Source organism: Excalfactoria chinensis, chromosome Z, assembly GCF_039878825.1.
Source record: "Excalfactoria chinensis isolate bCotChi1 chromosome Z, bCotChi1.hap2, whole genome shotgun sequence".
Classification (NCBI taxonomy): Eukaryota; Metazoa; Chordata; class Aves; order Galliformes; family Phasianidae; genus Excalfactoria; species Excalfactoria chinensis.
This window is the reverse complement of record NC_092857.1, coordinates 8,499,420-8,527,143: the sequence shown is the minus strand read 5'-3', so window position 1 is coordinate 8,527,143 and position 27,724 is coordinate 8,499,420. Positions and strand designations below refer to the sequence as shown.

At 41.3% G+C, this 27,724-nt stretch overlaps 1 protein-coding gene across 4 annotated transcripts in view; it reads right to left on the bottom strand.

Moving 5' to 3' along the window:
• Nucleotides 1-27,724, bottom strand: part of UNC13B (unc-13 homolog B) — a 204,141-nt gene that overhangs the window by 52,039 nt on the left and 124,378 nt on the right. For all 4 annotated transcript variants that reach the window (XM_072358936.1, XM_072358933.1, XM_072358935.1 and 1 more), the window contains 9 exons: nt 27,086-27,160; nt 26,395-26,614; nt 19,063-19,290; nt 18,628-18,769; nt 7,813-7,982; nt 6,620-6,735; nt 4,439-4,602; nt 1,888-2,038; nt 1,314-1,382 (listed from right to left, as the gene is read on the bottom strand). In XM_072358936.1, coding sequence (XP_072215037.1) covers nt 1,314-1,382; nt 1,888-2,038; nt 4,439-4,602; nt 6,620-6,735; nt 7,813-7,982; nt 18,628-18,769; nt 19,063-19,290; nt 26,395-26,614; nt 27,086-27,160 — 1,335 coding nt within the window. The remainder of the gene's footprint in view (nt 1-1,313; nt 1,383-1,887; nt 2,039-4,438; nt 4,603-6,619; nt 6,736-7,812; nt 7,983-18,627; nt 18,770-19,062; nt 19,291-26,394; nt 26,615-27,085; nt 27,161-27,724) is intronic.

The window sequence follows — 27,724 nt, the reverse complement described above, 5'->3', positions numbered from 1 at the left end:
GCCTACCACTCCACCCTGTTAAGAAAATACATTGATTCAACACTGTTTTTATGACAAATCCAGTGTGGACATTCATTGGTTATTTACTGTTTTTCAGTGTTTCCAAAAACCTTGAATCAACACGGTGGAGGGAGAATTGATATGGTCAATTTAAGCTGTAAATTGCCATACTTTCTCTTGAAAGTTGGTAGCTGTATGCAATACGTTTTTCTTCCAGAATATAACTTGCCCAGTAGGGATCTTACAATAATTACTAAGAAGGCTCAGATTGTTTTTGCCAATTGCTGTCTAAATGCTCTGCCAATTAGGAAACATCTAAATCATTTGAAGCGAACAAATATTTCCTGGTCCTTACTTGTTTGTCCAATGTTTAGTTCATGAACCACCTGAAAGCAGTTTTTATTGAAGACCAAGCAAATGAAAAGGCATCACCACTACAGCTTCCTGTTGCCATGACCTAATAATTTTTCCTTTGCTTCTCAGTGGATCAGTGATCTCTTTGCATTTTTTCTTAGTTGTAATGTAATTTTAGAACAGCTCATTACACAAATTCCTTTTATCTTCTTTCATGCCTTGCTCTCTATTGCTCATCTTATTAATGCACTTCTCCTATTAGTCCACTCACATTTCCCTTTTCAGTCTACTTATAAATAAATAAACAAAAACCAAAGTTCACATTTTGCCACTGTATTTGTATTTTTTCCATGACCCAGACACTACTTAAAATTACCTTGCAAGGAATTTAAAAAAACATCAAATCACAAACTTGCTGTAAAACTATGCTGACTCTGGAGCAGAATTCAGAAGCCTGACAGACCAATGCCACCACCTGAGACCTATCCTTTCCCCAGAGTGGTGAAATGGTGGTTGGGAATGCCAGTCTGAAAACTCTACTTATCTATCCAGAGTCAAGGACAGCAGCAACAATGCTGCAGGTCCTCTAAATGATTTCTGTCTCCTGAGTGAGAACAAGTCTGTTTTCCCTCTATGGATGATACTTGAAGTATCTGATAAGAAAAATTCAAAGAAATTAATCCAGTCAGCTCACGTTTCTGGGAGAGTATCAGAGATAAGGACAGTTCATAATCCTTAGATTATTTCAGAAGCCTTGAGGAAGGTACAACTGAAGAAAGAACTTGATTTAAATTCTATCCAAGTGGAAAACAAAAGTTTGTATTTGAGCAAGAAGCTTGTCATGACAATTCAATAAGACACAACTAACCAACAGTTCAGAGATGTAAGAAGAATCCCAGTGGTTTATTTCCCCACTGCATATCAACATACCTGAAGAGATTCTGTTTATTCTCACTTACCCTATACATGGAGAGATCAATCCGAAGTGAGTTATGAAGCTGGTCCAGTAGCTTAACAAATCGTTCTTTCTATTGAGCAAAAAACACCAACAAGCATCACATATCATCAGTGTCCAACCAGTGCTCTCAGTAAGAAGCATGATACCAGAGAACTAGTGTTAGAGCTCAGGACAGAGGGAGGAAGCACTACAGATGCACTGTTTTGTGCATTAGGGTTTTTGCCTTTACGCAGTCGCTGTTTTTAAGAGCAAATTTCTGAAACCACCGGACTGCACAATATATTTTATCAACAGCATCACCACACAGAATTTAATACAGTTTGCTCATTGCCATACCATCTGTGCTCCACTGTGATTTGAACATGAAGCGTAAACATCACAATGCATTGTACTGATTAATAACTGAAATGTGTGATGGTGACAATAAGCCATGCTCTGCTTTGTCTAGTCCAGGAGAACTCCACAACTTCCAACTTCTCACAGATGAAAAGTTCCTTGAACAGAGCATGTGTTTTATTGAAAGGCAGAAATAAAGCAGACAAATTAGAGAAGTCCAGTTGTATCACCAAACATACCCCAAAATTGGAGGCTGCAAAGCGGTCTGAAGCAGACACGTTTGTGGAGGCAGTTGTGTGCGCATAGTAAGCGTTGATATTGGCAAGTAAGGTGCTCATCACAGCTGGTACACCTGGGCACATGTATTTGGAAGAAAGACATGCAAAATGCCTGCAAAAGGACAGTTCAGTAAGTCACTCTGGTCTCCTCTGTACTACACTACCTGACACTCAGCCAAGTTTCCTATCCTTTTAATAGCCACTCGACTGAAGGTAACAACCTGAACATAGGCAAAGTGTTTTCTCCTTTTCATTCAATCTCCAGCGTTTTGCTTCAAGTTTTTCACAAAATATGCCATCTATGCAACAGGTAAGAGAGGAAAAAGAAAAAAAAAAAAAAGAAAACTCGTTTTACTATAGCCCTTTCCATGTCACAAAACAGCTTCTCAACTATTTGTTGTCACTAGCTTTTGACATTAGTGATAGTCTGGGTACAGGAGCCAGGCCCGGCACACAGAGATCAATATAGTTTACTGTTACTCGAGGCTGCCACAGGTTCTGAGGTGTCACGAGGCAGCAGCAACTGCAAAACATTGGACCACAGCAAAATCACACACTATTATGTCTGTGCTGCACTGATAAGTTATTCCTTACAGCTAACCCTTCCAGCCTTCAGGAAGCATGCTCATTTGTTGGTTGGTTGTTTTTTGGGTTTTTTTTTTCCCTCATTTAACTGTTCCCATTAACGTGCAAGGAATTGTCCTGCAGGAAATCTCAAAATTATGCCAGAAGCACTCAAGCTTGTGAAATGATTAAACAATCAAAGAAAATCTTTAAGACGTAAAGGAGGGGGGGGAGATAATTGGAGCTTAAAAGGTCTGATATTCTGAGACGTGGTAAGTCAAATTCATTCCAACAGACAGCAGAATTTGCAGGTTTTAAGCAGTTCTCCAACCCTTGGAGAAGCCCCAGACTAAAGTTGGGAACTGTTTTTCTAAATGTCGTTTTCCCTCAAGGAATTCACCACAGAAATCAGATTTGGTGCTAGTCAACCTACAAATAATTACAATCAAAAAAGCTCTGGTGAGAGAATTGCACAGAAACACACACATCAGTATTTCAGACAAATATGACCATGGAATCGAATCATAGAATCCTTAGAGTCAGAAAGGACCTTTAAAGGCCATCTAGTCCAACTCACCAGCAATGAACAGGGACATGCACTGCCAGATCAGGTTGCCCAGGGCTTGAATGTCTCCAGGGATGGGGCATGATGGCTGTTCCTGAATGTGAACTTGCTCATTACATAGTACCTATGTACCAACTCGTCTTTCATGCACCCAATAGATTTAAACAGACGAATAAAATGTCTGTGCCTAGCTTGAGGTATAAAAAGTTCTGAGCTAATGAATGTCTCTAATGGTCATCATTACTACTTAACAAAAAGGGGAGGATCAGCAAGAGAGCTGAGCCAGGCTGAAATCCTTTCAGATGGACGAATTAAAGAAGCAGCGATATACAGCAGTTACAGCATGGGAAATTCCAAGGAAGATTTTCCAGTTTGGATTACAAACAGGAATTTCTTCCCTTAAGTTACAGCCCAAGGGCAGGAACCCAGAGAGGTGGTGGATCTCTATCCGTGGATATCTTCAAGGAACTGAAAGAAGCTCTGATGTGTCTGGTTCAACTTCCAGGTTAGCCCTTTTATGAGCCAGGACTAGACCTCTAGAGCTATCTCTCAACAGCCTTCCATTTTGGCTTAAATTAGCAGGCAGTAAAAGACGCTTGCAAAAGAACATAACTCATCCAAGGGCTCAAAAGAACCAAAATGATAAGCTTCAGAAGTGAACTTTTTCAAATTAGTTTGCTGCATCTAATATTACGTTTGAAATAAGAAATGAGCTAAGCATAGCATTACTTTAAGCAGAAGGGCTAATCCTAAATCCACATAAAAGTTCAATGACATGGAAAGTGCTCTTGAAGACCAAGAACTGCATGAGTCTAGATCTAAAGAGAACAAATCAATGCTCTATTACTCAGACTTCCTGCAAACACCATGAGCATTAACTGGAAAATCAGTGACTTCCCTCGTCTGTATTAATTGCTATAACAAACCTATAGGACAAACACTTTCACAAAACCTCTTCCCTTTTCACATTACCAAAAAACTTTAGTGGGATCTTTGGATAATATCTTTTTAATAGCAAAGTGTTCAAATAGAGATTTTAGAGTTTTAGAACAGAATGGTTAAGATAACAATAATAAAGTACGGACCCTTACACTCATAACGTTGGTGTAATTCTTTAGAGTAAGTTTTAAAGGTAAAGGTGCTCGTACAAACTGCTCAGATGGAGGCTTAATTCCAGCACTTTGTGAGACAGTAATTTCTAGATTTGGAGGAAATCAGTGATTCAGAGACACGCAGTCTTCCTGTTCACAGAATGCCCCATAAGGAGTAACTATTAATGCCAAGCCTTCTATTATCAACACATTTATTCTTCTGAATCTTCACAGTCACATCAATTAGTTACCATGGATGTCTGCACTAAAGACAACACCAAATGCATCTTACGTCATGGCCTGGTATATTGATTCAATGCCGTAGCGCATTGCAAATTCATCCACAATCTCTTGAGCTGTCTCATCAAAATACACCTTCCAGGCATCATCTCCTTTGGCATCAGGGATCTTCACCACCCCATTCCCTTGCACATCTGTGAGATGGTGAAAGAGGTTCTGAAAGACAAAACAGGAGTGAGATTATATGCAAGGCTTGAAGTTGCCAAGTGAGTTTGATGACCAACTTGGAAGTGCTGGGAAGGAAGCACTAAGACACATTTCTTTGCCCTCCTTCCTTTTTCCTTGCCCCTACCTGTCATGCATTTTTGAGCTTTGACTTTCTTTTCATATAGCATGCTCCAAGCTGAGTTTTTCCACACATATACCTACAGCTTTACCCACTCAACAGTGAGAATGATGCAGAGCAGTGCTCCAATGTAGTGAAATCACAGACTAATTAGCTTCCTGAAACCTACACACTTCTGTCCTCAAATAAATGACTTAACATGGACAAGCTATTTAAACTAGATGAGGCAATAGCCCTGTATCAGCTTTGTATTAATTATTACACAGTAGAACAGTCCAGATGTTTCTTTTCTGAAAGACAGGACATCCTTAAAAACACCCTTAACAACTAGACACTTGTATTATTATTCATCATAGCCTCTCACTTTATGTAACACAGGAATGTCTTTCAGCTATCACTGCTGTGCAGAAATTGTAATTCAGTTCAGTGGAGTTCTCAGCAATCCTCAACTTTATGTCACTTACAGGTTCATCAGCTTATCAGACAGCTGGCTCCCTACAGTAAGGGACGCAGAAGTCTAATGATCTAATTAGGAGCTGGAGGACTCTGCTTCATGCTACTATTCTAGCTCTAAATCATATTTATTTTATGATGCACAAATGAAAGAAGATGATTCTTAAAAAGGGTATATTTGCAGGAAAAAAAAACAACAACACAGGAAGTGAATGATCATGCATGCTCAGAAAGCCAAAAATGAAATGGTTTACCAAGCAGAAGCGGTCACTGAATTAAAACTCAAGAAAAACTACATACTGAAAGACAGCACAGCCTACTAGAAGAAACTTTTGTTCAATTAAACTTGGCTTGACTTTTTCCTGGTAAGACCCAAAGACAACGCAGGGATCTCCTAGCCCAGTATCTGGATAAACATGTTGTAACTGAAGCCCCTCCTCTCTAATCTGAATTTGCTTAAACTTTACTGGACCTTTGGATATTCTTCTATACAAGGTGGGAGGGACTATGGCTACTCTTCCTTATTGAAACACTTAGAGAGTGATCCTTCGAATTTGCCTTCTTGATAGATAGGCTGGACACCACGAACCTCAGGTATTCTCATTAAATTTCTCCCACCTTCTACAGCACTGCCTGTCCATCTTGGACCATGTTGAGACAGATCAGTACTCAGCCATCACAGCTTATCTTCTGTTCCCTAATAGCTGCCCACAGCTACACACCACTGAAGCAGCACAAAGGAATTCATACAAACGGTACCAATGCTGCTCAAAGGCCAGAGCCAACTCCACATCCTGATTAGAATTTAATCATAAAACAGCAGAAGAAAATGTTACTTTTCACATTATACCTCATCACACATCACAGGCCAACTGCTCAGACAGAAACTGCAATGACATAACTGTTCCTTGCTGCCAACAGCATACAAGCAGTTCTCTTCACCACACTAAGACAAGCAAAAATAAAAAACACAGCATCTTCCATGGAAATGCTGTATGTCTGGGACCTCAAAGGTGATTAGCAAAGTATATTTGTGAAGCATATCTGGCCTGGAGTCTGCCATTTTAGAGGTTTTCTGTAAGGAAAGATACAGATGTAGTGCATGCTGAACACATAATTCAAGGCAATACAGGTTTCTTCCTGTTAAACTTACGGGAGCTCTAAGTTGGACCAGTGTCTGTTCTCTGCCTACAAAAGCACAGCTGTGACCAGTGGGACAGAGTGAACCAGACAGCATTTGACATCGTGGGGTTGACTAAAGCCTTCCTAACAAAAGCAGGCTTGATGACTCAATGTCTTTCCAGGCCCACAGGGCAGGAGAAAAAAGACTCACGCAGTGTAAGAAGGAACATTCCAAGAAAATAAAAGGTCAGAAAACTACTTCTTCAACAGAAAGGAGGAACATCGTAATGACTAAGTTGAACTGCTCTTTACCTCATGAAGGCAAGTGTACTGAATGTGATATGGAGCCACCTTCTCCTCGCCTTTGATCTCCACATTGATTTGCAGACGGATAGCCCCAGACACTGCAGACTTATCTGTTCTTTTCTCTAGAAGGAAAAACCAACAGCAATTATATGCATTTTTCATGTTCAGAGCACAGCCACCTTGGGGTGGCAATGCTGGAAAAGAAACTGCTGGAAACTCAGGATTAACCTGTGATCAGTAATGCCACGGATAAAACGTCGTGACATTTTTTTTTACTTCAAAGCAGTAAAAATTAAGTAGATACCAGCAAAACAGCTACCACAATACACTCTCGGTATTACACATCTGGCCATAACAACATACTTTTATACATATATGCCAGCCCTTCTGACAGCATATAGCACCCCCCCAGCTTAGATCCAGTTAGCCACCAAGGAAAGTACAGCAAACCTCTCCAGACTAAAACTCATATTAGAGAAGGCAAAGGAGTTCAGAATATCACATGTACAGCCATGATTTGGCTTTTCCCAAACCACCAAGAAAATATCAGCATGTCAGGACGATGTTGCTCAGATCCCTTTTCCAAGGATAGGGTTGACTGATAGAGAACCTGTTCCTGATTCAATTACAGTCTGAAGCTGCTGGGAACTGCTGATGTCGTCTTATGAAGAAAATTCTGGTTGTCCTACAATTATTACCACACCTGTCAATTCAGCACTATCTGGTTACTTGTCACTACTTTCTACTACACCTTATTTTGTCCACATGGAAAGATTTCAACAAATCACAGCCCAGCATCATGAATTTGCATTCTTAAGAGACTGGCAAAATGCTTGTGCTAGTGCACAAAAGGGCACAGGACAGGACATGTCTCCAGATAGGCAGAGTCCAGCCCTGCCCCAAGCATTTATGCTATGATAATTGAATGATTCTATGATTTATACATTTTGCTTTTCAGTGCCAACAGGAGAAAAGCCATCATCATTCTCACATGCTGTTCTGCAGTACTTCAATTCAACTGAGATTAAAGCCTTGCAGCTTCCCTGCAGCAGTATAATGTCCCTCACAATCATCTAACCATCTAGGCTTTGGTTTGGTTGTGGGTTGTTTTTTTTGCCTATCTTGAAAACTATGTGTGTATGTTCTCAAATGTATCCAAACAAACAGGTGATGGCTTTCAGTTCCAAAGCCCCACTCACCAAGGTTGTACCACACATCCATTTCTCCACTCAGTGTACGGACTTCAATGATTGTCTGCCCCAGGAAATCATCCGACTCGCGCTTCAGCCTCTGCTTGACTCGAGACTTGATGTCATCGTCCTCATCCCACACTCGCACCTTGATCCGGTCGGAGGAATTATGGCACTCACTGAGAACAAGACAGACGTGATACTGAAAAGCTCATAACGCAGCTGGCATTTCTATACTGCATGCTTTATATTCTTCTTGACCTGCTCAACTAAGTACAGAGTGGCACATAAACAAGAGATAAACAAGCAGCCACTTCATTTCAGACCTTAGACTGATAGGAACTGCAGGACAATTCTGGTGAACTCTTAACTGCTCTGGCAACATATTAGATGTTTCACTTTACATGCACACTAAAGGAGAGTGCCCTGCCCACGGAGTGTGCAACCACCAACTTCAGGTTTGCTAAGTGACTGTGACTCTTCTGCTCTTCTTCATTTTCAGGAGCAGCTCCTTGGCCGGGGGAATTCTTTTACTCTGTTGGTTTTGCCGTGAAGCTCACAAAAGCTGGAAGATAGCTAGGATGGTAAAGTCAGCCTGCACGGTCCAAAAACCACTGATAAGCACCTCTTAGGTTTCTGTCTGCCTTCCCCAAACATGATCTTCTGTTCAACCCTAGGTGTTAAGAACAATTTCTGTTCATGGAAATGCAGTGCCCAGGACAACATGGTCAAGGCCTACAACGAACATGTTTCATGATATTTTGTAATAAGAAAAAGATAAAGAACTGAGGTGGAGGTAGTTCTCTTCAGTCACAAAGCAGTAGTGCACTAACATACAATACATTATAATCAGATGATACAAACACTGCCTGCGTGTGGGATGAAAGGGTGGGATACGATAGTTGCAAAGTTGGTATGTAATTACTAGCACTGATTATGCCTACTATTCACAGCTCAGATTGATATTTTCTCTGTACCTTGAGCAAATCAGTAAGGACATTTCCATTAAAAGTACAGCTTACTCTTTGCTGAACCTGCAGACTTCAGTCTAACACACAGGCAGAATTTGCAGCCCCCTCCGTTTTTAGATGCTCATATGTCTTTTGCGGATGCAAACAGGCTCCTGGATGTCAGAAGTGGGTGGAAGGACCTTACAATAAGAGCTCTGCTCATCTACAGGGCATGCAATATAACAAAGCAATTTGAATGCTTGCATGAGAACAGGACAAGGGTGATTATTCACCATAACCACTACAAATGCCCGCCCTCAAGGAAATAAAACCTATGAAAGGCAACTTCTGCTGAAGGCCCGTTTTCCAGCCTTTTTAACATTAATGTGCTGCATCTGTTGCTAAGCAACAGGAAGAAGGAAGAAATGGGTCAGAAGAGATCTGCCAAGCCTGGTCAATAAGATGTGGCAGTGATCGGTATTTTCATGCTCCCTACCAAAAAATCATTTGGGCTCCTATGGCTGCTATTGTGATACATGACTGCTTAAGAAACATCCATGCAGCTCCTTAAAATTTTTCCAGCAAAGAGAGATATCTGGGAAGGACACTACAAAAGTTAGGGGCAGTTCCAGGCAGCTTTAATCACTGCAAAAAGCATTCCTGCTCCCTTCCTTTTCAGTGCAATCAAAGCTGTATTTAGAGATCAGAAGAAAGAAGATTCAGTGTTTTTCTCTTTCCTCCTCCTCAACTTCAAGGATATCTTCCTTTGATAAAAATATGCACCAAGTGCACACAAGCTGGGAATGTTCAGAATGGTGCTCTCTGCAAGCTCCCAGATTTAACTGAACATATTGCTTTATCTACTGGCAGCACAGCATAAGTGCATAAAAGAACTCCTCTGCTCCTGACACAGTGCAGTAATGTACATCTCAGCAGTACCCTACAGCCTCAGCGTTCAGGACACCGTTACCTAAAAACACAGGTTGGTATATAATGACATTTACAAAGCACCAGCAAGTTAACTCCTGACTTCTTCAGATTTCAACTTCTGGCACTGCAGCTCTTTGTCAAAACAGCTTTGATCTTATTTTTCTTTGCTACCAGTGGTGAAAATATAGCTCTTCCCTTTACAAAAACATTCACTGTTTAGCTCCGAATCTACCTTTTGTCCAGCATGCACTGCCCTACACTTCTCAAATGGCTATCACCCTTTGCTTGGGCTGCAGCAGAATAACTCACTGCTAAGTGCCAGAGGAAACTTTGCAGTGGCATTTACTGAACTATCACATTTTCTACTTTATCACACTTTTCTCTTTTGTTTTTAGGAGACTGCTCAACTTGCATTCCTTATGCTGATCCCGTGCCAGAAAGAGTGTCTTATCACTCACTGACAGCAGCTGAAATCCTTAGGCTGCTGGCTTACCCATGGAATACCTCCATTAAGTCTGTAGGAAACACAGTGCTTGCTTTCAGAGAAGATAGTTGTGTCAACACCAGTTCACTTTCCAGAGCACACTCCAAACAGAACCACATACACTGAGTTCCTGGAGTTCAGACGACAGCAACTTTTCTACCTAATGTGGATGAGGGAAAAGGTGGATGAGCGAAAGGCTGCTCACACAGTCTACGTAGACTTCAGCAAAGCCTTCAACACGGTCTTCCACAGCATTCTCCTGGGGAAGCTGCCAGACCACGGCTTGGACAGGTACACTCTTTGTACCTCCAGCAAGGAACTTGCTGGAGGGCCGGGCCCAGAGGGTGGTGGTGAATGGAGTTAAATCCAGCTGGCGACTGGTCACACAAGGTGTTCCCACCTCAGGGGTCAGTACAGAGGCCTGTCTTGTTCAGTATCGTTATGACTGACTCAATGCCCTGGACAAAGGCAATGAGACTTACCCTCAGTAAGTCTGCAGATGGCACCAAGTTGGCAGGAAGTGTCGATCTGCCTGGGGGTGGCAAGGCCCTACAGAGGGATCTGGGTGGGCTGCACTGCCGGACTGGAGCCAATGGAATGAGGTTCAGTGTAACCCCATGCTGGGTCCTGTCCTTTGGCCACAGCAACCATAGGCAATGCTATAGCCTTGGGGCAGAGCGGCTGGAAGACTGTGAAGAGGAATTGGGGAATTGGCCAATGTGCAGCTAAATGTGAGCCAGCAGTGAGCCCAGGTGGACAAGAAGGCCAGCGGCACCCTGGCATGTATCAGAAATAGCCTTGCCAGCAGGAGTAGCCAAGTAATTGTCCCTCTGAACTCAGCCCTGGTGAGGTGACACCTCGAGTGTGTTCAGTTTTGGTCCCCTCACTACAAGAAAGACATGGAGGCCCTGGAGTGTGTCCAGAGAAGGGCTACCAAGCTGTGAGGGGTCTGGAGCACAGGGCTTATGGGGAACAGCTGAGGGAAATGAGACTGTTCAGACTGGAGAAGAGGAGGCTCAGGGGAGACCTTATTGCTCTCTGGAACTCCCTGAGTTGTAGCTTACTGGGTGTCAGCCTCTTCTCCCATGTAACTAGCAGTAGGACTAGAGAGAAGGGTCCCAAGTTGCATCAGGGGAGATTCAGGCTGAATGCTTCTCTGAGTGAATAGTCATGGTGGTAGGTGGACGGTTAGACTAGGTGATCTTGGAGGTCTTCTTGAACCTTGGTGATTCTGTGTTTCTATGATTCTAATAAAAAACAGCTTCCCGTTAGTGAGTGTAACACAGCTCCCCAAATTTTGCCCACAAATTCTGTTGGCTGAAACTTTCCCCTTCGTTACTACAGGAGCTGGCAGACTGCTAAAAATGACTGCCCCACTTCTTGCTAAGACTTTTGTGAAGCCTGACTTCCTAATGATCTGCGTGCACACAGAAGTCTGCCCAGTCTCCCGCAGCTCAGCTCCCACGGCTTTCCTAAGAAAACGCAGAGAGGGGGAACACTCCGTGACCCCATTACAGGAAAGAAACTACCAGACACGTTCAGATCCATTTCAAAGTGTGAGGGGCTGGAAACCAAGTGCTCTTTGTTCCATGACTCAGAAAATGACTACTTTTTCTTTTATATCTGTATTCTTCTGATATTTGCAGAGGTGACACTTTATACAGAAAAGTTACTTTGATACTCCAAGGAATCAAATAAAGAAACATTTTCAGGAAGCAGCACACAAAATCTGCAAGAAAAATAAAAACTGCAACTTTCCATGAAGTTTTTCTGCCTGAATCAGAAACCAGCAGAGCCTGGTTCTGCTGACTTGCTCTCTGTCCCACACTCTGCCTCCACGTCTTTTCCCCACATCCCCATTTCCCCAGACCCAAAACACCAGTTTCCATACACATCCCCTGCACTGGCAACATCCTGTCTGATCCCTCCCCATTCCCAGCCAGCAACAGGGGAGACACAGAGAGCTGTTGCTAATTCTGATGTGCACACTTTTGCTGACATACACACTAGCTTCAACTTGCATTTAAATTGTAGGATGTAATTCCTAGCTTTGAGAACTATGTCTGCCTTTAAAGGTTGGCCCCAACTGGCTCCACATGCTAAGATGGAATAAAACAATGATATTTGTGCTGAATTTGTTAGTTCCTTGTGCTAATATCTGCAGGACTCTCACTCAACCTCCAGACGACATGAATGTGAAAATGAAGCTGTAAGCCTCTTGAAACCACAGCATCAATGAAAAACAATGAAAGTTCGTGAAGCCCTAGCAGAAAAGGTATCAGTGCATCCCAATACTGTGTCCAGTCTTATGTAATCCACAAAAAAAGATAATAAGCTTAGAGAAAGGAGAATGCCAAAACGAAAACCTGTAACTCTCTGACACCCTTTGCTCAGTACAGTGAATCCCCACTGGAGAAAGAGAGGCTGATAAACACCCGCAAGGGTTTCTGAAGGCCTGTTTGTGTCACATCCTCATGGCCAATACTTCCCAAATTTCTCAACTCAGTTATCAACATGCTAACCCTGCAAGACACACCAAGCCCTCAGTTTTATTCCACTAATACTGCCACTAGGCATAGCCTGTCTACCTCTAAAATGCATTGCATAGATGTGTGAGGTGGAAAGCCAACACGGTTCTGTCATTCAACACATCCATCTCACATGAAGATGTTAAATTATGTTTTCTCATGTTCGCGGCCTGAAGAACAGTAGAGCTCAGAGGCCCCAGTGTAATCACAACTGCTGTGTGCTTGGCAACTCACAGAGAGGAAGACTGCTGCCACTTTGTAGAGCTGACAGGCTAATAAGGACAAAAAGCAAGAAGCAGGCATCACAAAAACAAATAATTGAAGCAAGGGAGCAGAGGTATCCACAGACTTTTGCAGATTTAAAAGTAGGTCAAGTCAAACCCAGATTTAAGTAGTCTGGCTGTGCCTTGAAATTAGAAAAAGAGATTTATGATTCAAGGAGTCTGGTGAATATTTATATAGCCATCTTCTACGAGCAGATTCCCTTTTGCACAATTGCAGGTGTAGCACTTAGGAAGGGTCTGTAGAGTTCCATCTCTGGTGTAGGGGACACTGTGCAAAGGTAGAAACAAACAGAAAATGCACAGCAGCTTGTAGAAGCAAAGGTGAGTGTGCAGGAGGTGGGAATATGCACAGGACAGAAGAACAGGACAGCATGACTTCAGGACCTGCAATTATTATAGATTCTGAGGAGCAAAGCTCCAGAAAAAGCAAAGCCATTTTTCAGAAAACCAAGAGTAGTTATTGGAATCATCATGAGAAAGCCCAATAAAGAGTTGTAACAACAGATATGGAAGGAGTAGGACCTCAGAACAGTCATCCTGAACCTACAGGAAGGCCTACAGGAAGGCTGGAGGGTGACTATCAGGGAGAGTAGAATGACAGAATGGCTTATATTGGAAGGGACCTCAAGGATCATCAAGTTCCAATCCCCCTGCCACAGGCAGGACCACCAACCTTCAGATCTGGTACTCGACCAGGCTGCCCAGAGCCTCATCCAACCTGGACTTGAACACCTCCAGGGATGGACACTCTCTAGGCAGCCTGTTGCAGCACCTCACCACTCTCTTGGTAAAGAACTTCCCCTGACATCCAATCTAAACCTTCCATCTCTGAACTCAGGGTAGTGACAGGACAAGGATCAATGGTTTTAAACTTAAAAAGGGAAGATTTATACTAGACTTCAGGAGGCAATTTTTCATTTTGAAGGCAGTGAGGTCCTGGCACAGACTTTCCAGAGAAGTTTTGGTTCCCCATCCCTGGATGTGCTCAAGGCCAGGTTGGATGGGGCCCTTGGCAGCCTCAGCTGGTGGGGCAACCAGCCCACAGCAGGGGTTGGGGCTGGGTGGGCTTAGAGGTCCTTTCCAACTCAAAGCATTCTGTTTCTATGAAAATCTAACAGAATTGGTGTGGTTGAAAAGGCAAGAAGATTTATGTGCAGATCAGATGGAAGTGTCTTGAAACAGCAGTGTCCAGCTGGCTGTTCTGCTGAGGCCAGCATCAATGGAAACAGAAGGCAGGAAACTTCACAGAATACGTTAATTTTTAAATAATGCCAAGACTCCTCTATTAGGGGGTGAAAAAGACAGCAGAGAATACACTGAAAGCAAAATCAGAGCTGGCATTGAACAATGTTAAAATCCTTAGCAGTTTATAAGTTCAGCATGATAGCACAAAAATAGGCTGCTGAGATCCAGTTGTTGCTGCCTAAGAACAAAGACATGAATTTTCTGTTCTTACTAGCATGAAGCTCATTTCTTAGGGGAACAAGTACAATCATTTTGCTGTTACCCAACGCTACGACAATGACTGCACAAATTAATTGTGCAGTTCTCCTAACTACAAAGAGCAGACAAAGTGGTTCTGAGCGTTACATCCTTAGCTATATTAACACAGCTTCCCCAAAAGTGCTTGTCACAAGGCATCAGCTCTACATTCAAATCCAAGTTTCTCATCAGTTACTGAGCAGGGACACAGGTAGGATTTCATCACACTGCCTGTTTGCCCCTACCATGCAATGAGCAGAGGAGCCTGAGGATGCAGAATTACAGTGACACAGACGTGGTGGTCTCCAAAGGTGAAGTATGAAAAGCAACTCTGGAACAGCATCACATAACAACAGAGACTACGGAAAGATGCTGGGCTTGATAACAGACTCAGCAGCTGAAAGGAAAACTGAGCAACCAAATTGAAAACTTTGGGTGACTGCGCAGTGTCTAGCTATGCAAAAACACCATTCCCAAAGGATTAATACAAATGTTTATCATCTGTGGCTCTGCATGTCCTAGTAAAATATTGGTCATCTGCTGGCAGGAGGTACTGCGTTTACTTCCACTCAGTCTTCTGCAGTGAGAGAATAAACGTGCCTCTTGCAAACTGCCCACTGACAATGCAATCTGTTTAAGGCAGTGATTTCACACCCACCATAAACGCCTTGAGAACAAATATATTCAGACAATACAACTTCAAGGAGATATTACTTTAAAATGAGTGAGTCATTTTGAGCCTAAGCCAAGAAACATGGCAAAGTACTGTTTGAATCCACCAACTACTAGTGCTCATAGTCAAGACTCGGGTGTTTCCTGAGAAAAGCTGATATGGACTACCAACCTCCAGCTGAGCGCAAAGCTCTCCTTTTAGAACAGAACTCTGTCCTGTTGTCAAGAGTTCATTCTCCTAAACGCTGTCTGCTGTGGTAATTTGTTCAAATGGATGCTCAGATTCAGTCTTCACAAAAAAAAAAAAAAAAAAAAAAAAAAATTACCAGAAAGTCTGTACTTCCCACTGATAGTCTAAATTATGTCTAAAAGGAGAATTAAAGTCTTGTCTTAATTGCGTTAAATACTGCAAAAATATCTTCCTTCTCATATTACTGGGCTGTTTCCTAGGGAAACGAGTGCTCTGCAGATTTCTTTTCAATGCTTCTTCATTTTAACACTCCTGGTGAAAAATGAGAGAAAAGAGAGAGACCCAAACCAACTGCTATTCCTGGAAAGTCTGCAGACATCTGGCTCTCAGGTGCCAAACAACACAGGTAACTCAGCACCAACTGCAGGTAAGACACACACTGTCCAGAGTTAGGTGCAAAGGAAGAAAGCCCAGGGCACAGAAGCCAAGTCTACGCAGCAAACAAAGGAGGCTACCTTTTAGCTTACTCAATATAGCTATAAGAAAAGGAGTCTGTATTATAGGAGTGGAATGTAAAATCAAGAGAAGCACAATTCATTAGCGCGTACTGACAGAACATTACTTTTTCTGTATTGCAGAAATAGCTGAAGTTACCTATCAAGCTTCATCCTCCAAGCACCATTTATGCAGCCTTTGCAGCTTGGCTGAAAAACTTTGAACTGAGCAAAAAGAACACTCCTTACATTTTTATAGGTCTTCAAATTGCAATGAAAGATGTAACAAAATTCTTTATACCATGTTTCCTAAAGCTAAGAATGAAAATACACAAGAAGATAATACTCAGAAAGAAAAAAGACCTGCAAATTCCTTGCTTAGTGATGTTCCAAGAACCAGTCATTAATCTAAGCAGATACCCATAGGGACATATGCTAGTAACGACCTAAATAGTGCTTATAATGAAAACCTGGAGTCTTCTTTTTCCAACCTCGTCCTTTCTGAAATACAGTTCTAAATCGGGACTTACAAATCAGGTCAGTCCTACCACTATTTTCTTTTTTCCTGTGAAAATATATGGAAAACAAAGTCATATTCAAGGAGATATGTTTAAGTTAATATACTTTTACATCCGTCACTGTAAAATAAGCACAAAGAAACTACTTCAAATAGGTCATTGCAGCCTTAACTCAAAAAATATATATTTAAATAGCTTTTAGTCAATTTTAAAGAGTCCGTAGAAATTACAGTACTATTCAGCTGCACAGGGTCTGCCTTAGATTGCATCACAGGTTACATAAACAACACTATGACAACTGATAAATACAGGTTTCCAACTCTACAGCCAACCTTTGAAAAGATGCTGGAATTGTGCCTGAATAACAGACTCTGGGCATCCAATGGACATCATCTACAAGCAAGTCTGTCCAACAAGCCAAACTGAAAATGAACAGCAATAACTAAGCCATACATTATCTACTGACCTGAACACTCTCTACCTGTGCATCTGGCAGTAACTGAAATATTTAAGTGTTTCCAACACTAAACTTCTCGTATGTCTGCTGTAAGGCAGGCTTTTAATGCCTACCAGGACACCTTTCTCCCACTGTAACAAGTTAACGTCATTCTAAAAAAACACATACACATCCTTAACATTGAAAATTGAGGATCTTTGGATTGTCTTGACAACCTCTTCTAAAAAAGCTTGGCAAGTAATGGGTATTTCTGGCCTGCATATGTTGATTTAAGTTTCCATTTGATTATGAAGGGGAGAAGATTTCAGCAGTTTTAAGAGATATAAGTTGAAAAAATGAAAAAAGATCCATAAATAAATAAATAAGAAGAAGAAAGAAAGAAAAAGAAAGATGCATGTGTAAAAGACTGGTGCTGCATACAGCATATGGTGAGCTTTGACATCTACCAATAAAACCATGGATGCCAGTACTTAAGACTCCTGCAATAGATCTTGTTACAGTAATCATTTCCTTTACCTCCTTCTGCTATTAAAACAACCACCTAGTCACAGGCAAGGCATAAAGTAGCATCAACTCTGATGTCCAAGAGCATATTATCTGCTGAATCACAGATACAGTGATAAAATCTAAACAGTAGCACTGTTAAAACTGTGACATTTATCACGCTGCACTATCTATCTTTAAACACAGTATTTGTTGAAGCTCCTAAAATTAGAAGGGAACACACTTCGAATACCATGGTAACAACTTGGCATGGTAAATCAAGGTCCTTAAGGATCCCACATTACTGCTATTGTGACTAGACTCAACCAAATGGCACTTAAGTATACTTGTCTACAATCCGAGCAGTAATGTCACTTTGGATTAAAGGATAAAATGAAAAGCCTGCCTGCTCAAAACAGAGATGAGATTTTTCTGACGTTAATGAACTACTTTAAAAATGATTTTATTTGGACGGTGTGCAGTAAGGACAAAGCTGGGTTGGCAGAAGCTTGATTCTAAAGCATAATTTCAGTATGCAGAGAGCTCCCCCCATGAAGTTTAAGGGAAAAGAAGGAAGAAAAACAAAGAGAGGGAAGGTATAAAAAACCAGCTTGCACGTTAAAGAAAATAAACATTTTGGGAGCTGAAAGAGATTACCCTGAATCTACAGAAACTACTCTCTTGCTAGGTTTTAGGTCTCCCTTTGGTGTTATCACGCGTTCAATGATAAATTGAGGGTACTGTTTACTTATTCAATAAAAGCAGGAGGGAAAAATACACTTCAGCTTTTAAAGAACATTTGAAACAGAAAAATCATGCCTCTAGCCTTTCTTTTCAATTCAGATGTGGATACGTTGCTCATCTTCAAAGCAGGTAATCCCTCGAGTTACTATAACATTGATTTTCCAAAAGTAAGGAGAGAAACTGGTAGTGTCACAGACAAATGACAAACAACTTTCTTTGCCCTCTGTTGGTCGTACAACAGAAGCAGGTCACAGCAGTAGGTCACAAAAAGTCTGCTTAGCCTTTCATACAAACTTCATGCTTTCATCTTCCAAATGATTTTGAAAGTACATCTATTATCCAGGAACACAAGCTACCAAGTTAAAGATTTTCCTTTCTTTAGCTCTCTCTAGAAACATCAATACAAAAAGGCTCACAGACCAGACAATTTATATATACAAAAGTAAAAAAGATAAGATAGACCTCAGTGCGCTATGCACACTGTTATAGACGTCAACTCTTCAAAGGTGTATGTAACACCAAGCAGAAATGAAACCCTCATACCTTACAGGCAGCGTGGGAAAGCACGGATCATACAAACAGGCAAAAAGGGGAGTGAGAGCACTTACAAATAAAACTTCTCTTCCCACACAGGATTCAAATTCCCAAAAATCGTTTTTGTCCTCTTCTTTGTTTTACCCACTTGAACAGTTACATACGGATCGCTGGAGCCAGTCTTGTCTTTGGCCTGTAGACCCTGAGCACACACCACTGGAAGGAAAAGAGAAGGGTTATCACCACCCTCCAGTAACACAATGTGTCCATACACCACATGAAGAAGCAGGTAGCTCCGAACATCCAGAAAATCAAAAACAACACTCATGGGAGCTTTTCTGATGAGCCTCAGATCACAGTGCATTGCAGTGTCTGGGGTAGGAGTACCTGTCTCCACCTGCTACCTGAGCAGAAAGAGATACAGTTCACAGAGGGCTGTTCTCTCTAGTCTCAGACCAACCCTAGGTGCTCAAACAAGACCAACTGAACCTATGCCTCCTTCCACTCACCTGTAATTGTGATCTTTGCTGACCATTTCGAGGTGCCATCGAGCACGCTTTGCTTCACTGTCTTCATTTGCTGAGCATGTGTCAATTTGCTCTCACAGAACACATCTCTGATCAAGTCAAAGATCTCTGGCTTGTTCCGCTCACGGATTTTCATGCGATCCTTCATGGCCATGATGAAATTCTGGGTTCGATCCTCAGCTCCATGCTTTGAGCTCTTCTCTGCTGCTCCTGTGCATCAGAGAGTAAAAAAGAAACATCAGAAACATGCAAACACAGAAAGACACACTTCATTGATGAACAGGGATGACGGGATCAAAGCTACGATTTATTTCACATGATGCCTCTTGCTGTTGTCATTTATGGTCAGCCCCCCTATTTTAACATATGCAAAATAAAATCAGAACCAGTTGGAGCTGCGTGGAGATACTGGGAGTGCCCAGACAGGGTCTGGGTTGCTTTCCTCACAACAGGCTTGAGTTCTACACCTTTGCAGCTGAGGAAGACCCAGAAGCAAAGCTCTAACCATAACAGCAGACATCAGCACGTTCCCACTTCTCACTACCTTGCTTTGAATAAATGGACCCCTGCTTCGGAAGGTGACAGTGGTTCCTCACTACAAATAGCACCTGTAAGCTTGTCGAAAAGCTGCACCTCAGAACAAAGAAAAGTTCAGATGGGCCAAGAGTCACTATTTTTTACTGATGTGCTCTGCATGGCTTCCCATTCAGCACAAAGTCAATGCACAGTGCATGGTCTGTTCTTCTACTTGGAGCAAACATCAAGCGGGAGGCATTTGAAGTGCTTCTCTGGATCCCATTCCTTTTTAGTTTGTTTCATTTGTAAGAGATAGCCCAAACTGTAGTTGCCATACCTAATCCAAACACCTATAAGGTAGCAAACTGAATAGGTATGGGGCACAAGTACAGCATTTAGCAGCTAGAAACACAGGAGCTAGGAGCAGGGGTCTGTTCTACATGGATATTAACTGGAACTTGAAAACAGAGGCCTCTGGTCCCTTGCATATTGCTTACAAAATGTATAAGTTCTTATCATTATGAGATAAGAATGTTCTTATTGTCAATTCCACATTAGACAAATGTGTTACCTGGGAGACCTTACAAAAAAATAGTGTAGTTCTGGAGTTTTAGCAGTTAGTGCCCACAGAGAACTAGGTTCTGTAAATGCACACTCATAAAGGACCCCAGCAATACAGCATAACAGGAACCTTCTTAGCAAGCCCCATCAGGTGCCTAGTGACAAATGCTGCCTAAAGATATCCATTTCTTGGACCTTCAGTCTAACATCTTTTACCATTTCAATAAAGAAACAAAAATTCAATTATAACTTCCATCATCCCAATGGAAAAGAATAAAAGCAGAGTCTGGAACAGAATGTAACCACTGAAGTTTCAGAAGTTCATTAAGGACACTGCACAACAAGGCACACTATTCAAGATTTGAGTAAAAAATAAAAGCCTTAAGTTTGCATTACCTGATAATTATTTTTTCATTTTACTTGCCAGAGGCTCAATGTTCAGTATTTCATTTAGTACAACAAATTGTATCTGAGAAAAATCCCCAGAGTTTTCTATTGTTGGCTTAAGATGAAATGAAATCAAAATACTGGAATTAATTACACAGTCCCTGCTGTCCCCACTCACCAGAGAAGAACTACCATCACCCAAATTGATGTCTTGTATCAAACAATCATCCAGCTGTAGACCCAACATTTAATAAAGGAATACAGAATTGAAATGATACCAGGGGCTACACTTTGAACTTCAGATAAGAAATGCTATTCATCTTTAATAGAAGTAGGTCTTCTGGGGAGGGAGGCGGACTTGACGTAGGATACGAAGAGCTACAGAAACCATGAAAGGCCAAATTGAATAAGTTGTCCTACCTACCTGGAATCCTGAAATCTGTAATGAGCTAAAGAAACCTTGTCCTGCCCTTTCTGATTTTATGGATATTGAGAATCAAACTAAACATTAAGAGCTTTAGTCTTGCATTAGTGGAGTGCTCCATTTCAGAAATGTTCTGTAAAGAAATTACTAGCCAGGTAGCTTGCAAATATCAGTGTTTCATTGTCCATCACAGAAATGGGACCAGAATTACCAGTTTAGGAGTGGCACTGGTCTGCATTACTGCCTTAATGCAAGCAACCCATTCTTACTTGGCTGGAAATGGATGGAGAGAATTTTTCCTTAGATCCTCATGGCGTGTACAACATCAGTGCACATCACTATACTGGAAGGCAAAAGGTGTTTTCCCTGCTGCTGAACTTGGATTGTATGTATTCATTCAGCTTCAAAAAAAAAAAAAGGTTTTGCCAGTGGCTTAGCTTTTAAAGCAGTTCTGTAAGTAGCAATAAAAAGGCAAGGGACGATATAAATACCATGTATAGACGTGCACAATGTCATATAAATGGCAGTGGGCTTTCCTTATCTCTCCCTCCCTAGAAATGAATCACGAGTTGATTTATAACTGGAAACAGAAAGCAAATAGGACTATATTGGGACTGGTATTGATACAGTTCCTAGTAAACTGCCAGTGCTGTTATCTTATGCTTTTAACAGGAAAAAGTCAAGAAACTGGCAGGATAGAAGACAGCTGTTCAGTAGGCGGATAATGCTTAGAAATTATATATTCCCGAAACTCAAAATAGATATTCAAGTTTCAAATAAAGGTATCCTTCCTCCTTCTGTGAAAATATTTTCCTGCATGGGACTCTGGAAGCAAACAGGCATTCATCACCATGGTGTCAAATCATCGATTCAAGACAGAGCCAAGATGGTTATCACAAGAGTGACTTCTCGCTCTCACTAACAGTCCACTCACAGAGCCAGGCTCTGGAATGCAATCTGTTCAGAGGGTAACACAGAAGTTTCTCATCCAAAACCCAACAAACATCCCAGGCTTCCAGTTCTCAGTCAAAAAGCTCTAAACACCTCCATCAGTGAACCAAAGCCCTAGGAGCCAAACCAGAACCAAGTGGGGCATTCGGTACTGCAGCCCTCAAATATGAAATTCTCCACATTTGTCATGCTAGGATACAAAAAGAGCACTCTTATGGATAACCACACTCACAACGAGCAATTTACTTTCAGTAGTAGTTTGAAGTTTGAGATCTCAAATCCTCATTTCGAGATCTCCAAAGAATCTCTTCTGATATCCTAGGATATCAGAAGAGATATCTCTTCTAGAAGAGATAGAAGAATCTCTTCTGATATCCTGATATCCTGATATCCTGATATCTCTTCTGATATCCTATTTACTCAGGTTTAACTGTAATTGGCACAGGACTTAGACTAGTAACTCTATAGGAAAACAAGGCACACATCTGCAGCTTTTCATACACTAGCGCAGAACAACGCTTCTTTTTGTCAGTATCATGTTAGTATAACGTCCCTTCTTTCCACCTTCTTCATAATTCTGCCTGCTTCTCAAAATCTATTTCTTGGCTTCCTACACATCTATCATCCTCTTCATTTGATATTAACATTTCCCCAATGGTTGAATTTCAGTTAGCAGCATACTGGTGCCCAGGGCAAGAGATAAAAGCCCCCTTTTCCAAAAGCTTTACATGCTATAAGAATTTTAAATCTCTCTATTTAATTCCAGTCAAGTAAGAAAAGAAGTGTACCCATTCAGCACAGATCTCAAGCACCTCCAAGAATAGGTGAAGGATTAAAAAAAAAACAAGTATTTATCACCTTATAATGAAAAGGTAAGTTCTCCATCAATAGAATAATGCCTTCACAGCACCTACTGTCAAGAAATTTAGATTTTTAATCCTCTCAGAGTAACAACTTTGTGAGCAGGAGATGCATTCTAAAAACATTCTTAATCGCCCCTCAGACAACAAAGGTTATGAGGCATTCCTAAAAACACCATGAGCAAATTAGCTTCAATAGAGAAACAGCGCCCACTTTTAGACAAATGGGTTTTGTATCAAACCGCAGCAAAACAGTGCTGAATTTGAGTACTCTGTCACAACAGACCCACACGTTTGTTGATGGTATCAGATATTCATTTCCTTAAAATATAGATGGTAAGAAAAAAAGCCTTAGAAGAAATAACATAACTTAACTCTCACAGACGTGGGGAAAGGGATCTGTTTATTCCCCAGAGAAAAGCACTGAGGCACAGAAGACTGATAAACATCACATCCTGATTCTAACAACCCAGGCATCTATCCAAGCTTTTGAAGTACAGACAATGGATTCGTATTTGTGACCAGCCTGAAAATTCATTTTACTCTAACACAACATTTTCTGGAAGACCTGACAAGAGTAAAATGAAGACATATCCCGAGGCATCAAGGCATAACCGATAGAATTGTACTTGCTGCCAGCCTGGAAATTCATTTTGTGGAAGCTTTATATAGGGTTAAATGAAAATACATCCTGACAACATAGACTTTTTTGTTGGTTTTGTGCTTGTTTTTTTGTTTGTTTGTTTTCATTGGTAACAACAACAACAACAACAAAGCAAAACTTTTAGGAAGAAAACCCTCCTGAGTTCAACGTACATGAAACTTCAGCCTCAGACTTATTGAATTTCTAAACTATTGCTTCGGCCCCACAGTCTACGTTCTTCAAACTCGTAAAAATAAATAAATTTTCCATTTTCTTCTGGGTTCCAGTGAGAGGAATTTTAGCATGACCATGTCAAAAGAAACACTGCAGTGTCCTGAAAAAGCCTTATGATGGGCTGTAGTATCAATAACATTTGTTTTCTCAGCCCAGCTGTACATCCACGTTTCAGCCCCAGTACTTCTTCATTTCCCATGCTACCATCCCTCCACCTTGTAACTACGCAGCTGACATCTTCAGCTTCCATGATGTCTCCACCTTGGATAACAACACCCTCTACACCCACATTGGTAGCTCACAGTCCTGGTTCACACCCTCTGTATCTTCCTTCTTCCAACACCAAACAGTTTTCAAATATCTCAGCATGTGAAGTTTAGTGTGTTTGTTTTTGTTTCATTTGTCGTGGATTTTTGTTTTACTTTCTGTGTGCTTCACCAGTTTTGAGCCCAGTACGCTCTCCATGCTGGAGTATCTTGTGTTTACATTTTTAAAGAACAAGTGCAAAGCAAATATCTGCAGCCTTATGAATAATACAGATCTTATTAAATACTTCGCTGTATCTGAAAAGTGGAGCTGGTTCCAGCTGTTACTTCTGTCCCACTAAAGAGTACACATACTCCCATCATCATCATCACATCCTAGAGCCCGCTGCACAAAGCTATTTAACTCCAACCAGAGATATTAGATAAGCTGCTCCCACAGTTATTCTTGAGACTGTTCCAGAGTCTCCCAGTTCTCTGCACTGAAGTCTCCTCTTTTCCACCCTTAATTGTCTCAAAGCAAATTTATTCCATTTTTTATTTTGTAAACAGTGAGCTTAGACAGACCATCTTCCTCTCTGCTTTTTATCTCCCTCTTCCCCACCACACTGCAGGCATAAATAAGATCAGACAAGGATTAAACAAATTCACAACCATCACTGTCAGCCATTAAGCACAGCATCTACTGCTCAGAAAGTCATTAAGTCATGGAAAGTTGAAAAGGTAAAGCAGAATCATAGGAACTCTACACTGTGTTTAACACCTCTGTCTTGGGGTCCATCTAGAAAGATCCATCTTGGGGTCCCTCTAGAAAGGTGATTTCAGTTATACACCATATGGCTGTTCTTCATTTCCTGAAACAGTTATCATCTCTGTCTTTCTCCTGCCCTGTGCTGCCAAGCCCCTCTTTGCAAAGATTAACAAGCAAATTCATACCATTCTATCTCAAAACACTCTCACACATTTTCCCCTTTACATCTGAACTTTGCCCAGTATCTGTCCCACTCTGAAGTCCTTCTTGCATATAATTGCCAGAGCTGCCCTCTGCAAAAGTGTATTTCCTCTTAGTGATTTCTCAAATTTACTTTTCCTTCTATTGTTTTCATTACTTCTCCTCTGAGCAGTTTTGTGCCTGTTTCCTTGCTGCTGGTGGTACAAACTCCATTTTCCTCCATTCTCAAAAGCATTTTCCCACACTGATATCTCAGCTTCTTTATGACATGGTAATATCTAGGATGTGCATCTGAATTAAGCCTAGGTACACATATTAGCAGCTTTTCATCTCAAATACTGGAATTCATCATTTAGTATCGTGAATCCAACTGGCGCCCTACATCAGATTTTGTCATAAAGATGAGTGACGTCTTAACTAAATTCTCTCAAACCAAGTGAAATCTAGCAGCCCTGTCCTTAGTCACAAAAGTATCTCTGTAGTGATAGTAGCTGGTTTCTATTTCACAGAACTTCCTGAGTCCTGCTGATTTTTTCCATCAAACTGGAATGACAAGAAAACTAAGAGTGAACCTTCCTACTCAAGATTTAATGCTTACTGTGTAAGTTTATCATGTCTTATACAAGATACATAAGATATGTCTAGATATATTCATGTAGATAACTTGCTCTCAAATAGGAGCATATAACTGAGAACGAATAAAAATAATCTGACCAATCTAGATGCCCAATTGGATAGTTAACAAGAAAAACAAACACGGATCCTTTTAGGTTTCTCCACTGTCTGTGTCAGGGTTCCTCTATTCTGCAAAGTCATAGTTCTTCACCTTCTTTGAAGAGGGCTCAATTCTGAACACTGCAGAAAATCAAGATAAGCAGAAATGCAAGCAGGAATATAAGATACTGCCCAGACAGTTAAACATTGCTTACTATCTAACCCTTCATCTGTCCTTATTCAGTACCAGGTCTCTAAAGTGATTCAGCTTCAAAGCACTCCTATTCAAATGACAAAATGCCTTGCCAATCTGTACTTGAAGAATCCTACCTAAATTCATGGATGGTAATCCCTGAGCAGGAACTCTCTGGTGCTCTGGAAAGCTTAAAATGTACATTATCACAGGCCGAAGGTTTAAACAAACAAACTGCCTGGGATACTGAGGCAGGAAGAACAGATAAAATCAGGATACCCATTGTAGTAGCTTACCCATCCAGCACACTATTTTCTGTGCAGGATATGATAGCAAGCCTAACATCTGAGCTGATAAACAGAGATTAAACACACTATGCAGGTTAAAACAAACAAAAAATAAACAGCAGGCTGATAGGGACAGGTTTAGCCTTATGGCCTACTTACATAAAATATACAGTCATTTTAATAAACACATCTTCACTCCTCCCTGAGGATCAGTGTTTAGGAACACATGTGTTCAGCAACACACGTTTAGAAAAGTTCCTGTAACACTCTTTGAACAGCCATTTTTCACTGGACCTCTCAGGACAGGAAGCAGCAAAGCAGCTACTCACTCTGTAAGCAGTCAGCGTTGAGCAAGTCTTGGCACTTCTCATGGCACTTGACTCCACATTCAGCGCAGCGCATTCCCTGCCGTGCGATACCCCACAACAGCCCCTCACATTCATAGCAGTAGGTGGGAGTTGTGGCTGTCCATACTTCGAAGTTGTGTGGGGTTGTACAAGAGATAGGGTAAATTAAGGCTTGCAAGGTCTTCTTATAGACATGAGATTTCTGAAAGACACAGAAATCAACATCCAGAAAGGTGACCGAAACTGCTGTTGCAGGTTATCACATAGGTGGTAGGGAAAAGGTGTGAGAAGTGCAATACATCTACACATCTCAAGTAGCCAAATCTATCAGTCTTTTCCAAGTGTTAGCAGAGAATCCCCCTGCAAAAATATTTCTCCAGACATTTAAAAGAAAGTAAGTGAGATGGAAGAAATGAATTACAGTTTGTGGATGAGGGATACCTTGCATGAAGTAAGTTTCACACGCTATCTCCCACAATAGATAGCTGAGAAGTTTGTATTTTTCAGGGACATACAAGACACGTTAAATTTTATGTTTTACATTTGTTTTCTGTAAACAAATAATGTGAAGTTTCACATCCACATCTTTAGACTGTGAAGCTGGCTCTGCATCCCAGAGAACCTAATTCCCCTTACAAAGCATTAACATGAGCTAAACAGCTCTCCCACTTACCAGCTCTTCATCTTTGAGAGATGTTCTGGTGGCCATTGCTGAGGTAATTCCGGCTTTCCGGGACTGAACCAGTGACTACGGAGGAACAAAGTTTGTTATTCACTGCCCATATCTAAAAATGCAGTGGTACTACATACCCAGGGGTGTGAGCAAGGACACCCCGTCATGCCAGATATCAAGCCAGCAGTCTAGTACATTCAAGTTACTTTCTTAAGTGACACATCTCACATTTCACATCTCAAAAGTCAAGGCATACTTTGAGAGACCTCCATATTAACTTCATCTGCCCATAGGGAATCTCACTGAGGACAATGTTTGTTTGTCTGGCAAGAACTGTCAATGAAAACTGGGCTCACCTCTCCATGTCTATGCTCTGGTAGAAACGGTAACACAGTTATTGCTTAAGATAATTGTGTGGGACTGTCTTCTATATTTAACGTCACTTGTAAACAAAATGAGGTTTTTGTCAGGTTTAAAATTTACACAACACTCCAAAATGTGACAGTGAGAGAGACACGAAAAGGATAAAGAACAGAATGGGTCAGGAGAACAGGTTTGAATGCGCTGGTGAATTACATTCATTGGCCATCACTGAATACAATGAACAGCATTTTTGCCTCAGAACTGCCTCCTTCACAA